Source organism: Eutrema salsugineum, unplaced genomic scaffold (assembly GCF_000478725.1).
Source record: "Eutrema salsugineum unplaced genomic scaffold, Eutsalg1_0 scaffold_12, whole genome shotgun sequence".
NCBI classification, from domain to species: Eukaryota; Viridiplantae; Streptophyta; class Magnoliopsida; order Brassicales; family Brassicaceae; genus Eutrema; species Eutrema salsugineum.
The window spans coordinates 7,787,946-7,804,987 of record NW_006256895.1 but is presented as its reverse complement, the minus strand read 5'-3'; the positions used below and the strand labels follow the sequence as shown (position 1 = coordinate 7,804,987).

General features: G+C 34.2%; 2 protein-coding genes and 1 pseudogene across 2 annotated transcripts; 2 read left to right on the top strand and 1 right to left on the bottom strand.

Moving 5' to 3' along the window:
• Window positions 1-3,219: 3,219 nt before the first annotated feature.
• Window positions 3,220-3,720, bottom strand: LOC18025597 (ubiquitin-conjugating enzyme E2 28). The gene has a single exon (XM_006408740.2). It carries the CDS (start codon window positions 3,718-3,720, stop codon window positions 3,220-3,222), a length of 501 nt encoding a protein of 166 aa, XP_006408803.2.
• Window positions 3,721-7,324: 3,604 nt separating this feature from the next.
• On the top strand, window positions 7,325-9,429 carry LOC18025598 (replication factor A protein 1). Its single transcript, XM_006408739.2, has 9 exons — window positions 7,325-7,459; window positions 7,588-7,855; window positions 7,944-8,040; window positions 8,141-8,350; window positions 8,429-8,564; window positions 8,637-8,839; window positions 8,922-9,042; window positions 9,122-9,298; window positions 9,385-9,429. The coding sequence occupies exons 1-9, from the start codon at window positions 7,325-7,327 to the stop codon at window positions 9,427-9,429; spliced, it is 1,392 nt and encodes a 463-aa protein (XP_006408802.2).
• Window positions 9,430-9,540: 111 nt separating this feature from the next.
• LOC112089166 lies at window positions 9,541-16,521 on the top strand (annotated as a pseudogene).
• Window positions 16,522-17,042: the final 521 nt, after the last annotated feature.

Sequence of the window (17,042 nt, the reverse complement as noted above, 5' to 3'; positions counted from 1 at the left end):
AAGGAGTTGAGCTTCTTCTATAGTTCCAATGCTCCCCACGTACTTCATTTCATAGTCTTTAAACTCATGAACTTCCTCAATAACAACTCCACAAAACCCAAGAATATGAGGCTTAAGAGGATAGAAAACTTCATCATCTACCTTTGGAAGCACGACTCTTTGAGTATCAAAGTCAAACTTCAGCAAAACTCGAACTTCCCCCCACTTCCCCCCATTTTGAATTTCATTTCACATATTTTTATTCTGTTTCTCTCTCTTGGGATATTCCTCTCTCTCTCTTCAAATTTGGGATTCCAACAGTTTGTCCATGTGGTGGAGGAATCATCCAGGAGAGTTCTAAAGATCCAGGAAAGAGATATTACACCTGCATTGAATTACTTTAATTTTCTGGATTTAGATTGATTTAAAATTCCTGGGTTGAGTGTATAAGGTTTAAGTTTATGAATTGTTGTGTAGAACGACAGCTACGACTTTAGGGTAAAATGGGATCACGCTGTCGATGATGAGATTTCTAGGCTAAAATGTGAGATTAAGGACCTGCGCTCGAGGATTGCGAAAATGTCAAACCATGAATTTCAAATCAAGCAAATGCGCATGGAACTGAACAACAATGCTGAAGAGATTGCAAAGCTGAAAGGTGTATTTGCGGATTTAGGGTTTAGTGTGTAGAACTGATACAGTTCTTTAACAATCCCGTTGTTTAATGAATCCTTGTTTAATTCCCAGATTGTTTCATTCGCAGACTATGAACTTTTCTTATCCTTAATTTCTGATAATTTAATTTCAAGAATTTTCACGTAGTTGGGCCGAATTATACCAATTAGTACCAGATTTTATGGGTTCCCAAAGTTACACGTAGTTGGGGCGAATTATACCAACTAGTACCAGATTTTATGGGTTCCCAAAGTTACACGTAGTTGGGCCGAATTATACCAATTAGTACCAGATTTTTAGGATTCCCAAAGTTACACGTAGTTGGGCCGAATTATACCAATTAGTACCAGATTTTTAGTATTCCCAAAGTTACACGTAGTTGGGCCGAATTATACCAATTAGTACCAGATTTTTAGGGTTCCCAAAGTTACACGTAGTTGGGCCGAATTATACCAAATAATACCAGATTTTAAGGGTTCTCAAAGTTACACGTAGTTGGGCTGAATTATACCAAATAGTACCAGATTTTAAGGATTCCCAAAGTTACACGTAGTTGTGCCGAATTATACCAATTAGTACCAGATTTTTAGGGTTCCCAAAGTTACACGTAGTTGGGCCGAATTATACCAAATAATACCAGATTTTAAGGGTTCTCAAAGTTACACGTAGTTGGGCTGAATTATACCAATTAGTACGGTTATTTCACATATTAAAGAATTAGATTCGTAATACTTACCTGAATTACAAGGCGATCTGAGTGGATCCTTACTAAGATAGTGCAGGAAGTGGTGGATGAAAAAGATAAACAACTTAGGAGGCTGGTGTTTGGATTTTTCCTCCAAACTATTCGCTCAGTATCCTAAGTTGCTCATCTTCTCATCAACCACTTTCTGTACGATCTTAGGGTTTCATATCGAGAAGGATAAGTAAGTGGTTTTTTCTAAAAGGAAATGAAAGGTTGGGGTAATGAAATGAGAATGAGACTAGGGTATTTAAGGATAAGTGGGCGGTGGTTGGTGATGCATGTACGCGTTACAATTATAATGTAAGACTGGTACAACTATCAAGCCTCGTAAAAAAATATCATTTATTATCATTAATGTATTGAAAATAAAATAAAAAATTCTATTCCAAATAATAATTATTGTGGGAAAATTGAATAACAGAGATATCATTGCAAATACAAATTAAGTGAAAATATCAAAATAAATAAAAAAAAAAGTACAAAATAAGAAAACAAAAACATATCTCAAGAAAAGGTATTCCTGCCATTTTGAGAGAGTTAACTTGATGAACAGACAGTTATTTAAAATTAGGGTTTCTGACAAGTCGAGAATAAATAGATGTTACAATGAATTAAATGAAATGAAAGAAATGAAATGAGTAGTGGGGTATAAAAGGAAAATTTAGGCGTTGGTTATTAACATTAATCTATTTAAAATGGGATTATAAAATTCGTTGAAACACGACTACTCGAAAAACAATTTATTCATTGTATCTAACTGCTTGCTTTACTCATCCTCTCCTTGACTATATATATATTCCTGATCTTACCCTGGAGAAACGTCGTCTTCAAAAACACATAAACCCTAAAATAATCATCAATATCTTACTCGCTGATCTCAGACTCTTCATCAGATGAAATACCCATCGTACACCTTAAAAGCAAGAAGGATGGGTATTTCATCTGATGAAGAGTCAGATCAGCGAGTCAGATCTTACCCTGGAGAAATGTCGTCCTTCAAAAACACATAAACCTGAAAATAATCATCAATCTCTTACTCGCTGATCTCAGACTCTTCATGAGATGAAATACCCATCGTACTTACACCATAAAAGCAAGAAGGAAGGGTATTTCACTTGATGAAGAGTCAGATCAGCGAGTCAGAGTTTGGTCAGCGAGTTTGGTCACCTGATGTTGCAGACTGGGAAATACAAGGTTTAACCTTTTTTCAGGCAAGAAAAACATGATTACAAGTATAAAGCGTTGATTGGCGTTGATTGCTCATGCTTATACTTGTAATCTTGTTTTTTTTTTCCTGAACAAAATTAGGCTTTGTAGGATGCAAAGACGATGTAGGTTTTCGTATTCTGTTTTTCACATTTGGGTTTAGGTTTTCAGTTTTTGATTTTAGAATTTTGGATATCTTCGTTTGTAATTTTTGGTTTAACCTCAGTTATTTTTAAAAGATATTTTTAAAGAATAATTACTTTAAATATGATAATAAATTCCTGTGATTTATGCTTATCCATTATGAATAAAAAAAAGGCGTCTGCTTGATGACGTCTTCACGCGTAACCAGTATAAATGGGGCTATAAATGAGTGCGGATTCTCGATGTAAAACTGGTCCAACTACCAAGTCTTATCAGAAGTTAGGGTTGAATGTAGGTTATTAAAAAATTTGTGAAATATTTCCATTTTAACAAAAAACATAATAATATTAATAACCAAATATAAGCATAATATAAACATACAGAAAACATAATAATAAGGTCAACGAAAACTTAAAAAAAAAACATAAAAAACACAATTATTTAGAGTCTTTTCCGCCATGGATGTTATGTTAACCATCCATGGCGTGGATCTTGGTGAAGCTACGTGCGAGTTCCTCGTAGCTTGCCCTGTCTTCCCGGTACATCACCGCCACCTCCTCCCTCACGACGTCGCCTTCCGCCACCAGCGGATGCAATAGCATCTGGGCCAGACTCATCAGCATCTGGGCCACAGATGTCGCGATGCACCATGTATCAGGCATGAGCATCGGATGAAAGATGTTGCCACGATAGCTCACATTGGGGTGGAAGATGGGGGTCCGGAAGTGCACCTTCGGTGGCTTCCAGGGGAAATCCGGAGGGAAGATGATGCGGAGAAAGAAGACACCCCCTTCGTAGGGAGTTCCCGGCGGACCAGTGATGGTCGACGCCCACACATACACGTCCTCCGCCTCCACCCCGGCGGAGTATATGGGCGACGGGTTTCGCTGGAGGTCAAGCAGGTATCGACGCATCCAGTACTCGGGACGTGTTGATGACGCTGGACGAATGTTGTGAGCAAAGTGGGCCATTTGGGGAAATTAGGGTTTTGAGTTAGCAAAGGGAAAGATAAGATTTATTTTTTTGACGTTTAGGGAATGTTTCTTCCTCTGCGATGGTGTTATGAGAAGGCGAGGGTGTGGTATTTATAGAAGAAGAAGTTAAGCGGTGGCATGCATTAATGGCGTCGTCTCACTATGGGATTTCTCTCACTATACAAATGCTGCCTTTCTCTATTCCCACACGCGTCGTTTTAGAAAACATAATTTAATAACGACAAGACAGTTACCCGACAACCAAAGAGCAACAATATTTTAAACCGAGTAATACCAAACCGAAATCCTCTAATTAAATATAAACCGATTCTTATAACAATAACAAAACAATATCCTCAAAATAAATTTAAATTTTGCAAACAACACGATCCCACAATTTAGTTCTTAAAAAAACCATAAATTCAAATCGACAGCATGATAGAGTGAACATCTGGGACTGTTAATTCCTACTCTTCTTCTTCTTCTTCTCATGCTGCACCTCCCCTTCCTCGACTGAAACACCAGATTGTTCCTACATGGTAAAAAACATATGTGGTTTATACTATAGTTCTACCTATTAGTATCAACTAATACCTATTACTACCAAATAATACCTATAAGTACCAAATAATACCTGAATTCCAGTCCGTTGTCTGGTCAAATACTTTCTGACAACCACTGCCTTCGTCTTTGTCTTATTCTTTTCCTTCTTTGCCACCTCACCTCCCACTTCTTCATTCTCTTCAACTCTTTCTTCATTCTCTTCTTCTCCTTTTTTCCCTTCTTCACCCTCTTCTCCTTCATCACCTTGTTCTTCTCCTTCATCACCTTGTTCTTCTCCTTCATCACCTTGTTCTTCTCCTTCCTTCTCTTCTCCAAGACATTCACTTCGAATTGCCTCTTTCACATAAGATTCAACGGACTTCAATCTAATATCCATGCCATTGATGTGGTCTCATTAGTTGGAACTGCTCATCCATACTCTTTTTCAACCCTTGAATCTGGTCCACAATCCCACTCGGCGCTGGAGATTTAGAGGAGGCATTCTTCGCTGGTTCAACTCGGTTTTTTTCATCGTCCAAGCTCATATCCTTCTAGAATATCTGCTTCCCATAATCAATTATACGACTCGTCCAACTATCAGGAATTGTATCACTGTTATCTGGGTCTTCATACCTTTCCATGATACCAGCTAACATATCTTCCTCATCAGCAGATGGTTCCAAGATACTCTGGATATCTTTGGTATTACCGAGTGTTTCGTAGAGGTCCGAAAGAGGAAATCCTTTGAGAGTGAATGGTCTGAACTTTGTCTTACACATCCGAGGACACTCTATGTCTGCTCCTTTAGCTTCTTCTCTGTATGTGTCCTTCAGACAAGGTATTGCTTCAAAAGGTAGCAACTCCAAGGGAGTAACAAATCCAGGAAATGTCCAAGAATCGGTTTCGACGACCCCATTGAAGTGCCTCAATGTATGTTCAATTTCTTTTAGATTCGCATCAAATGAATACCTCCCCCAAGGAAATGTTCTACACGCATCGAGATCTTCTACCATCCTCAAGAATAAAGGGTCTACCGAGGGAGCTCCCTTCCCAGTCTTAGCCTTACCACCTAACACGCTTGCTAGAAAGTACAAAACACACATTCTTAAGCGATCAGGACCACCACGCATCTTTTCAAGCTTCTCTTTAACAACAGCAAGTGTAGGGACAGTTCCTTTCTTAAAATACTTCTCCTTAAAATCACTACTGCCCATCTTCTCATAATTTTTTGGATAATCATGGCAGTCTAATCCAGATATGAGTGCATGTTCCTTAAGCGAATACCGAATTGGAACTCCATTAACAACAAACCAACACTCTCTCCTCTTGTTTGTCTTTGCTGTGCGTAGAAGGAGCATCCACAACCCCTGAGTCTTATGGGTTGTATCCAAATACATGGCTTTGTGCATATGCCAGAAGTGCTTGAATTGAGGATGCTCGCTAAACCATCTTAGCTCCTCGGGTCTCAGTCCAAGTGATGGCGACTCCAGATTCTCCACTGCTTTGTGGATCCAACACCGAGTACCTAACTTTATTGCCTTGTTGTACTGATTTGCACTAAAATACATACTCAGCGGTTGCATTGGCGGCTGGTTTTCCTCATCATTACGCGTTTGCTCATTACGTGTTTGCTCCTCAACCTCACTACGAAAGCGTAATGGCTCCCACACCGTAATTGAAGCGACTCACTATCTCCTCCGAATGATGTCATTTCAGTATTTTTTACGAAGTTAAGACACATCTAATTATCACCGGGATCCACACATCAATCAAAGTGAACTGAACTCAAATTTTGCAGGTAATACTAATTTCAGTTCCTCGTTCTTAAACCCAGGTATCAGACACTACAGATTCATTCGTAAGCCTTCTGCCTAAGATAAGCTACAGTAAAACGGCAAAAACGAAGAAGAACGAAGAACAAATCTGATGTGAATTTGATGAATGATTGTGACCAGTTTAGAAAATCGAAGACTCTTCGTAGTATCCTCGTAGTTGTATCTAATGGAACGAATTTCCCAGAAATGATTTACATTTGAATTTAGGGTTATTCAAATTTAGACCCGAAATTGGATCTGGTATAGCTAACTGGGTGTGGATATTTGATCCATGACTGGTTGGATCAGTAGATATTATGATGTTCTAAGGGTGACTGAGTATTTTCTCGCTTTTCCAATTTAAAAATAATTTTAAAATAAATTAATTCTTATAGCGCTGGTATATGAGAATAAATTGCTTGGTCAACTAGTATATGAGGGTTTCATTCGAACGATTACTGGATTCACTAATGGAACCCCAAAAATAACCAAAGTTCTTTCCAAACTTAAAAAAAAAAAAACATCTCCAATATATTAAAGTGGAGGCACTATTTGGACACTTGGCAGCTCTAGGATTAAAGTTGGTATTTAGCTACATTATTAATTCGTCTAATTTTAATTCTCCTACTATCTCTATTGCCAAACAGACCGTTATTTCATAAAACACGTTTAACTGCAATAAATTTTTCAAATATTTTCGCATATTCTACATTAAATTTCTTCGTTCCTATAATTTCGAAAGATGAATATTTTCTTAGAGGAATTTCCTAAACAACTAATAACAATACTTTAAACTTCAAACGGATTAAGTAAGTATCTATATTTTGTCATATTCTACATTGAATTTTTTGGTTCCTATATTTTCGAAACGTATATATTTTCCTACATCATTTTTCTAAACTACCTTTAACAATAATTTAAACTTCCAACGGATTAAGTAAGTATCTATATTTACGCATTTCTATATTTTTAAACCTCAAACTAAACCTTTTGAAATTTTTAAAACAACTAATAAACATCCATATTGGTTACTCAAAATGCGGAAGATATATATTTATTCCTAAACGAAAATAACCGAGATCCTTGGATTATATTAACGAGAAGAAAGTTCTAAATTTGAAATATTTAACCTAGCTCTACCATGTTCTCTCAATACCGTATATATATAGGTGTACGTTTCTCCAATAGTTCATCCTCCCTCACCTTTCAATACATTTCTAAATATCAAATTTCATCTTGCTATTATGTCTTCTTTCACCGATCTATATTCCGTGAAGCCCTTCAAAACTCAATGGAGAGTTTACGTGAAGATATTGAAGGTGTGGAAACAATATTTGAATGGTGTAGAGACGTTGGAAATGGTTGTTGTTGATGAGAAGGTATACTATCTATGTTACTTTTAAGATTTTGTACTAATCTATATATTTCACGACTGTCTTCATTTATTTTCATTTTCATTCAAACCTATGTATCTTTTAAGCATGCATATTCTTTTATATATACACAGAATCAAACCATGCATGTAACTTTGAAGAAGGAGTTCATCAAGAAAAATGAAAATCTGTTAGAGGAAGGTGCCTCTAGAATTATCACAAATTTTCAAGTGGCTCATAAAGGTGGTAAGTTCAGGACCAGCCCTAACGTTTACAAAATCCTTTTCGCATCAACTACATCTGTCAAACCGGCAGAAGAAATGGATCCAAGAATCTTAGGTTTCAAGTTCGTCAAGTTTAGTGATATTCATGAAGGAAAAATGAATCCAGATTTCTTAATAGGCAAGTTTGTTTAATTACTAAATTATTTATTGGATATATAGTTTGTTTGCGTAATTATAAAGTACTAACATGATTTCTTTTACCTTAGATGCTATTGGACAAATTGTGAGCATTGGGGATGTGGAGATCTTGAATGTTGGGAAGAGACAGACAAAGAGGCTTTCTATGGAGATCTGTGATACAGAGTTAGCATTTACATTACTAATCTATCACTAATGCTCTATATATTTACTATTTGTGTATAGTATCCTTTTTCCTCAATTTCCTTTATCATTTTCAATGTAGAAATGTTCGACTTAATTGTGTTCTTTGGGGTCAATTCGCTGAAAATCTTGAAAGTGTGGCTCAACATGCAAATGATGCTGTGATCGTTGCTGTTTTGCGGTTTGGAAAGTTAAAACTTTATCAAGGTGTTTGGAGTGTTGGCAATTGCTACAACTGTTCAATGGTCATTAGTGATCCAGTCTTTCCAGAGAGTTTGGCTTTTAAAGAGAGGTAAAACTAATTATATCCATAATTTTATTTACTTTTCAAGTTTAATATTCTAATAACTATGTAATCTAATCTCTACAGATTGCCAAATGATGGTTTAACCCCGACCTATACCCATCCAAATCAGTTAACTATTGTCAATTCTGTATCGGTAAGGGACGATTTCTTCTTGCATAGTCCTCGAAGGACTATTAGCGAGATTATTGCTGCTTCTGAGGTAATTATATATTATGTCAGTTCAATTTTTATAACATATATTTGATTCTAATATCATTATTAACTTTCAAAGGTTGTCAAATGTGTTACCATGGCCACAATTATGTCTATTGACACTGAGTTTGGTTGGTATTACATGTCATGTGGAGCCTGTTCTAAAAAGGTTCTCCCTCATGATATGGATTACTTAAAAGAACTGTATCCTGGGAAAACATTTAAGAAACAATTGTGGCAGTGCAAAAAATGCAATGAGGATGTTGAGAATGTTTATCCATCGTAAGTCTGTTATTGTATTTGTGTTATAGTAAAGTTTTGACCTTTTATTAATTTTAACTTATACTATTTCAAATTATGATAGGTTTATGTTGACTTTCCGTGTCATAGATAATACTGGTGAAACTAAATTCCACTTATTTGATCAAGAGGCAAAAGAAGTTGTAAACCAAACTGCTGCTCAGTTAACTCAGTCTGTTAATGAGGTTCATATTTATAATGCATTTGTCCATGACAGTATTTTATTTGATCTATTTAAAATTTATTAAATTCCTCTTTGTTTAGATTCAGGATCCTGATGTCTTGCCATTAGCTTTGAGCAATATTTGTGGTAAAACGTTTCTATTCAAGATTGCAATTGCAAGCTCAAATGTTGTTTTCAATAGTGACACATACAAGGTCATCAGTATAATTACACAAAGTGATGTGGTTAAGGAGTTTTCTGAAATCTCTACTCCTCAGGTACATTTATATCATTTTGATATCATTTATTCTGTATAAACTAATTCTTAATTGCTTACCATACATTACTTTCACTTTTTGTAAAGCACTCCAAGTATCAAGATAGAGGAAAAAGCTCACAATGCTCTTGATGAAAAGATATATTTATTTATTCTGATTTCTTACATTCATGTTTACTATTATATAATGCTTTCATTCTTACAGATTAATTAATATGTTATAGGTTCCTCTAATTAATGATTATGGATGATGATGATGCTGAAATTACACCTACTTCTAAACGCAAAAGCAATGAAAAGTTGGAAGTGATTAAGGATACTGATGAGTATTCAGCTGCAAAGAAGAAGTGTAAGGATGAGAAAACTGTTCAGACTAATCCAAGTACTCTACCCCTTAAGACCGTGAAAACAGAGAAGCCATGATTTAAGAACCGAAATCAGTTATTGGAACTACTTTGTTATGCGTTTATCCGTCTGAATGATTGTTTCTTTTATCGTTATTTTTTATTTAACTTTGCTTCTTGATTAAAATTTTGTAATCGGATGGTTATTATTTATTAATATTTTGATTTCGTTCATTACTGATAGTATTTTGTTTATGTATGAAATCGTTTTAGTAATTTTATAATTTTTCTTTAAACATCGTATGATCATCATTCAAATGATATCACTTATATATTAAATAGTATACAAACATAATTAGATTATAATTAAATTTTTATGTATTCTATATTATTTATTTCTAAATGGAAATTTCCTAAATTTGTAACAAATTATATATACTTATACGAATCTATACATCCAAAAATACGTATAACTACTAACCGAAAACAAAGTCCTCAATAATCACGTATATGGATAATGTATTATAACTTATATCTTTTAACAGTATTACTTACTTTACTTAACTATATTTATCCTTTTAAGTTTGGCAATTTGTAACTAAATTGATTCTTTCTCTATATTTATTATCTATATTTGTGGATTTAGATATATGAATTTAAATGTAGAATATTTGTTCTCCTAATCATAAGGGATCACATTTAGTTTGAATGTTATAACAAACAACTATTAATTCATATAAATTGATTCTTTCTCTATATTTATTATCTATATTTGTGGATTTAGATATATGAATTTAAATGTAGAATATTTGTTTTCCTATTCATAAGGGATCACCTTTAATTTGAATTTTATAACAAACAACTATTATTTCATATAAATAAACTTTTCCGCTTCATAACGTTCTTTGTGTTCATGTTTACCTCTATTTGCATGTATGTTCATTTTCTTATGCAATGCACAGTTCAAAGAAAAATCGGCATGGATACGAAAATGATGAGAACCAAACTAAAAAAAAAAATAGAAGACCGCATCTACCAGCCAAACACAATCAACAAAGCCTATTTCTGGTGCATTTGATATGATTTTTAGAGATTTAAGCAATTCAAATGATTTTGTGAGGAGTTCAACTCGGATTACATCACACATATCTACTTCAAGTGAGTTTTTATTTATTATTTGCTTTAATCAAAATTTTTATACTTCACATTATTTTAAAATTGTGTTGTTTTATTTGTTTATTTACATAGATAAAATTCTTAGAGATGTCAGCAACCCTGGTTGTTTATCTATACGGTCAAACACACCTAAAAATCAACAGTGTATGTGAACTATGTTTTATTTTACAAATCGTTTTATGAATTATCTTATATATTTTATGTGTGTTCTTCATTTTTTCCTTCATGTAGCATTACCAAGTTTAGAAAAAGAAAACAGGCCACCTGTAAAGAGACCTTTGCAATGCTCACCATCTTCTGAAGAAACGGGTTACCTATATCTCAACTACCATTTTTTATTTCTTGCTTTTACATATATTAAGCAAATTTGTTTACACATTAAATGTTAACATATATATTTGTTTTTCAGGCCTTAGGTTTGGTAGAATTTTATCTGAAACTCAATTTTCACGGCCTAAAATTGCAAAACGTAATACAACAATTCCTGATATAAACCTAGCAAGCAATGATATTCATGGTACTGGTATCCAATCATCAAGTGATACTAATAGACAAGAAACCACTACCTCTAATATTACCTATGCGACACCCCCATCTGTTGTTAGCAAAGCTCGAAGAATTCCTAATTCACGGAGGCTAGATTCTGGTATTCCTAAATCTGTACCTTTACAGCCAAGTAAGAATAATTTCATTTATTAATAGTATAATGAATTTATAACATTTAATCTATTTAAATTATTAACTTATTGTTTGTTTTTGAATTGTATTATCAGATAGGATCCTTACATCAATTGTTAGTAATATATCTGAATTGACAACCTCGAATCAAACGTATGCGACGCCACCATCTGTTGTTAGTAAATCTCGAACAAATCCTGCTTCACAACCGCTTCATTCTGATCTTACAAAACCAGTACATATCGGTCCCAGTAAGATTTCTGATTTGTATTAATATCTAAATTATGTATCTTAATTAAAATATAACATTTCTTTAAATTTAATATTTATTGTTATATGTTTTCACCAGAAAATACAAACAGGAATGCAGCAAGCTCACACACTGTTGAAGGAATAGAGAAGTCATGTATCCTTATCCTATTCAAATTATAAGTTTTTTCCCTTAGTTTTAATTTTTCTTATCGTTGAATTCATATTAGTGTTATCTTAACTCTCAATCTAAGTCATTATGTGGTGAAACTCTTCTGTTGATAAAATCATTGATACACAAAGAAATAATCAACTATCTAAATCTTTGTTCGAGACACAGCGGAAGGCTAGACATAACAGGACACATTTAATGAAAGGGATTAAGTTTAACGAAAGGCCTAATGGAACTGATACTAAAGCAGATGATTATGATCATGAACGTAAACCTGTTATATTGGAAAATGGTTATGTCTCTAACATTACACTTCTATCAATACTTTTTCAGTTATATTCTTATCAGGACTAAATGTTTAATTATGTTGAATGTTGTACTACCTCACGATATTATGATGATGGAGATCCGATGTATGAATGCATACACTGCAAAGCAAAGATGTGGTTTAATGAACGAATTCAGAAAAAGAAGAAGAGTGCAACATATAAAATTACTATATGTTGTTTGCAGGGGAAAGTGAAGCTACCCTTACTTAACCAACCTCCTCCATTTTTGATATATCTCTTCTCGAGTGATGATGAAATTTGTCGCCATTTTCGTGAGAATATCAGAGCTTACAACATGATGTTTTCATTTACATCTATTGGTGGAAAGATAAATTACGATATAAACAAGGATCGTGGTCCACCCGTATTCCAACTACATGGTGAAAATTATCACTTAATTGGTTCTTTGATTCCTAAGAGGAAAGAGAAACCAAAGTTCTGTCAGTTGTATATCCATGATACAGCTAATGAGATAACCAACAGAGAGAAATCAATCAGGTATACAATGTACGTACTATTTTAATATCCATTAACATTATTTTTTACTGATGGTTAATATGTTTATCATACATTACATTTATTTATGCATTTTCTACTATTTCAGCAAGAATGTCTCTAGCTCGACCAAGTTAAGGCCGGCATTAATTGAATGTCTCATGAAGATGTTAAACTTTTGTAATCCAATGGTGAAAGCTTTTCGTTCCTACAAAGACAGATACAATATTCAACAACCAGAAGACAACGTCAAGTTAGTTCTCATTGCTAACAGGAATAAAGATGCTAGAACACATAACATGCCAACTTCCACAGAAGTTGCAGCATTGATTCCGGGAGATTATTAGATATACAAAGAAGCGAAAGTTGAATCTTGAAGATAGACCAGATATCTTCTGTAGGATATTCAAAATTAAGCTAGACAGCCTCATGAGTGATCTCACTGAAAAGAACATTTTCGGAAAAAGTGTTTGTGGTATGTTAAATTTATATTTCTAATCTTTGTAATTATACTTTGATTCATATTGTTATGGTAATTCTGATAGGTTTGTTTTATATTAACAGGTATGTATACTATTGAATTCCAAAAAAGAGGTCTTCCATATGCACATATCCTACTATGGATGGCTGAAAAAAGCAAATTGTCTACTGCTGAATCTATTGATAAGGTTATTTCTGCTGAGATTCCTGACAAAGATACTGATCCTTCTTTGTATGAAGTAGTGAAGCAAAACATGATACATGGACCTTGCGGAGTGATTAACAAAAGTAGTCCATGTATGTTCAATGGGAAATGTTCTAAGCAGTTTCCAAAGAAATAATGTGAAAGAACTACCATTGACAACAGAGGCTTTCCACATTATATGAGAAGGAAGACTGGCGCATTTGTTGAGAAGAATGGTCTAAAAATTGACAACAGTTTTGTTGTGCCTTATAATATAGAGCTATCATTGCGAAATAGAGCTCACATCAATGTGGAATGGTGTACTCAGGCAAGGTCAATCAAATACCTTTTCAAATATATCAACAAAAGACCTGATCGTGTTCTAGCTACTATTGAAAATGATTTAAATCAAGGCGCAGATTCTGTAGCATGCACCAATGTAGATGAAAACGGCGAGGATACTACAGATGAAATTAAGGAGTTCTTCGATTGCAGGTAGTATTTAATTGGATAGAGATTGTAGGCATGTTTTATAAGCTGCATTAGTTTTGATTACATACTAAATCTCTACTGATTTATTGTTATGTAGATATGTTTCTGCATGCGAAGCTACATGGCGTTTGCTAGCATTTCTAATCCATTTTAGGACAACTCCAGTGGAGAAACTCTATTTTCATCTAGAAAACGAGCAATCAGTACTTTTTGATGATGATGATCCAGTTGAAACTGTTCTAAATCGCAGGTTAGTACAGAGCTCAATGTTATTAGCTTTTTTTTAAGCTTGCAATAAGTATCCAGAAGCTGAAAACCTAACATATGCTGAGTTTCCTACAATGTTTGTTTATGATCGTACAAATATTGAATGGAAACCAAGGCAACAGAAAAATAGGTTAGCTGTTGGTAGAATAACCTATGTACCTCTGAAATGTGGCCAATTGTACTATCTTCGTGTTCTACTCAACTGACACAAATGTCCTAAGGGGTTTGATGATTTGAAGACAGTTGATGGTGTTTTACATCCTACATACAAAGATGCATGTTATGCATTGGGTTTACTAGATGATGATAGAGAATATATAGATGGGATTAATGAAGCAAGCATGTGGGGTTCTGGTGACTTCCTTCGAAAGCTGTTCTGCGTTATGCTATTGACTGATAGCCTAATTAATCCATTTGGAGTTTGGGAAGAAACTTGGAATTTGCTATCTGATGATATTCTTTACAGAAGAAGATTATTTGAAAACAATCCAGGTATTTCTTTTATTATTAAAAAACTGTCTATAACTATATATGTTATGTATACCATAATACTTTATGTGAATATGAAGTATTGGATTTCAATACATATGATGTGATCATTTCGCAGAACTGGACCTCTCTGATGACTAGCTCAAAAATTACACATTGGATGCAATTGAGACTATACTGCGAAGCAATGGTTGTTCTCTTTCAAATTATGATAGAATGCCTTTGCCGGAGGGTGATTACAACACAGCTGGTATCAATAGGTTAATATACGATGAAAGAAACTATGATAGAGAAGAAATGAATGCTATCGTAGAAAGAATGGTTCCTGGTTTAACTGACGAGCAGATGAATGTCTACAAAGAGATCATGGAAGCTGTCACAGAAGATAAAGGAAGAGTATTTTTCTTATATGGGTTTGGTGGTACTGGAAAAACTCATTTATGGAAACTACTATCTGCTGCTGTTCGTGCTAGAGGTGAACTCGTTTTGAATGTTGCAAGTAGTGGAATAGCATCTTTGTTATTGCCTGGTGGTAGAACCGCACATTCCCGTTTCGGTATACCAATAAACCCAGATGATGACACTACTTGCAATATTCAACCTGGAACAGACTTAGGAAATTTGGTTGCTGAGTCATCTCTTATCATATGGGCCGAGGCACCTATGATGAGTAGATATTGTTTTGAAAGTTTGGATCATACTATGCGTGACATTATTAAGCGTCATAAGGATAAACCATTTGGAGGAAAAGTTGTTGTGTTTGGTGGTGATTTTAGACAAATTTTGCCAGGTATCAGTGGTGGAGGAAGGGAAGATATTGTTATGGCTTTTATTAATTCGTCATATTTATGGGATGATTGTAAGGTGCTCAAGCTTACAAAAAACATGAGGCTTTTGGCTAATCTTGATGAAAGCGTAGCAGAGGAAATCAAATCATTTTCACAATGGATTCTTAAAGTTGGCGATGGTAAAATTAATCTACCAAACACCGGAGAAGTTATGATCGACATTCCTGATGAGCTTCTAATAAAAGAATGTGATGATCCCATTAATTCTATTGTCCAGGAAGTTTATGGTTTAAGTTTTGAAGAGCAATCCGATCCTCACTTTTACCAGGAAAGGGCTATTTTGTGTCCAACTAATGACGATGTTTGCCTCATCAACGATTACATGCTTTCTATGTTGACAGGTAAACACAATTACCATTGTTTATCGTTTAATTCATTTAGTTTTTACGTTTTTTTATCATATTGATATACTATACTGATATATCTATAAATTTTTTATTATCAAGGTGAGGAGAAAACTTATCTAAGTTCTGATTCTATAGATCCATCTGATACATCTAACCAGGATAGCAGAGTATATACTCCTGATTTCTTGAATAATATAAAGTTGTCTGGTCTTCCTAATCATTCTTTGAGATTAAGAGTAGGAACACCAGTTATGCTATTAAGGAATATAGATCCAAAGGCTGGTTTGTGCAATGGGACAAGGCTACAAATCACCCAATTAGCTGATCATATCATCGAAGCTACTGTTTTAACTGGTGACACTCATGGTCAGAAAGTTTACATTCCAAGGTTGAATGTCGCACCTCCTGAAGGAAAATTTCCATTCAGAATGCGAAGAAGACAACTTCCTTTGGCTGTTGCCTTTGCTATGACCATAAATAAAAGTCAGGGTCAGACACTTTCAAGCGTCGGTCTCTATCTGCCAAAGCCTGTTTTCTCTCATGGCCAGTTATATGTTGCTCTATCTAGAGTAAAATCAAAGGATGGGTTAAAGGTGCTTATTATTGACAAAGATGGTAAACCTCAGAAACAAACAGTGAACGTTGTATTCAAAGAAGTGTTCCTGAAGATATAGTTTCAACATTACTGGTAAGTTATAACTTGAACAATATCTACATTTGCTTAGTATGATTTTTTAATTAATGTGTATGATGGATTTGTAATGTATTCAGGAAGTTGCAAGGAAAGCTATTGATGTCGTGTTGGTGCAAATGATCCTGATATGTTCTGTTGTCAGCAATTTGGTCTATTATTTGATATTTATATATTATTCCCCCTAATACATTCACTTACGTTGTATTGGTTACTCAATTTGGATATATGATTTTTTTCACACAGCTCATATGTTACTTTGATATATATCGACGTATAATTTGTTTATATAGTCGTAGCTTACTTATTTTCGTTATATGTAATTGAGTTTTTGACAGACTAATATCCTGATCACTTCATATCAGCCTCATATGTAAACAAACATTAATTAATCAAAGTTTGTCAAGTACATTATTTAAACATTAATTAAAACGATTAATATTATGTGAATTAATTAATATGAATTATTAAAAACATTTTTGAAATATATTTATGGTTATTTTA

Coding starts and splice junctions, on each gene's coding strand:
- LOC18025598 (XM_006408739.2), top strand. CDS start 7,325: ATGTCTTCTTTCACCGATCTATATTCCGTGAAGCCCTTCAAAACTCAA. Junction 8,565..8,636: donor AGATTATTGCTGCTTCTGAG/GTAATTATATAT, acceptor TAACTTTCAAAG/GTTGTCAAATGTGTTACCAT. Junction 8,840..8,921: donor GTTGAGAATGTTTATCCATC/GTAAGTCTGTTA, acceptor AAATTATGATAG/GTTTATGTTGACTTTCCGTG.
- LOC18025597 (XM_006408740.2), bottom strand. CDS start 3,720: ATGGCCCACTTTGCTCACAACATTCGTCCAGCGTCATCAACACGTCCC.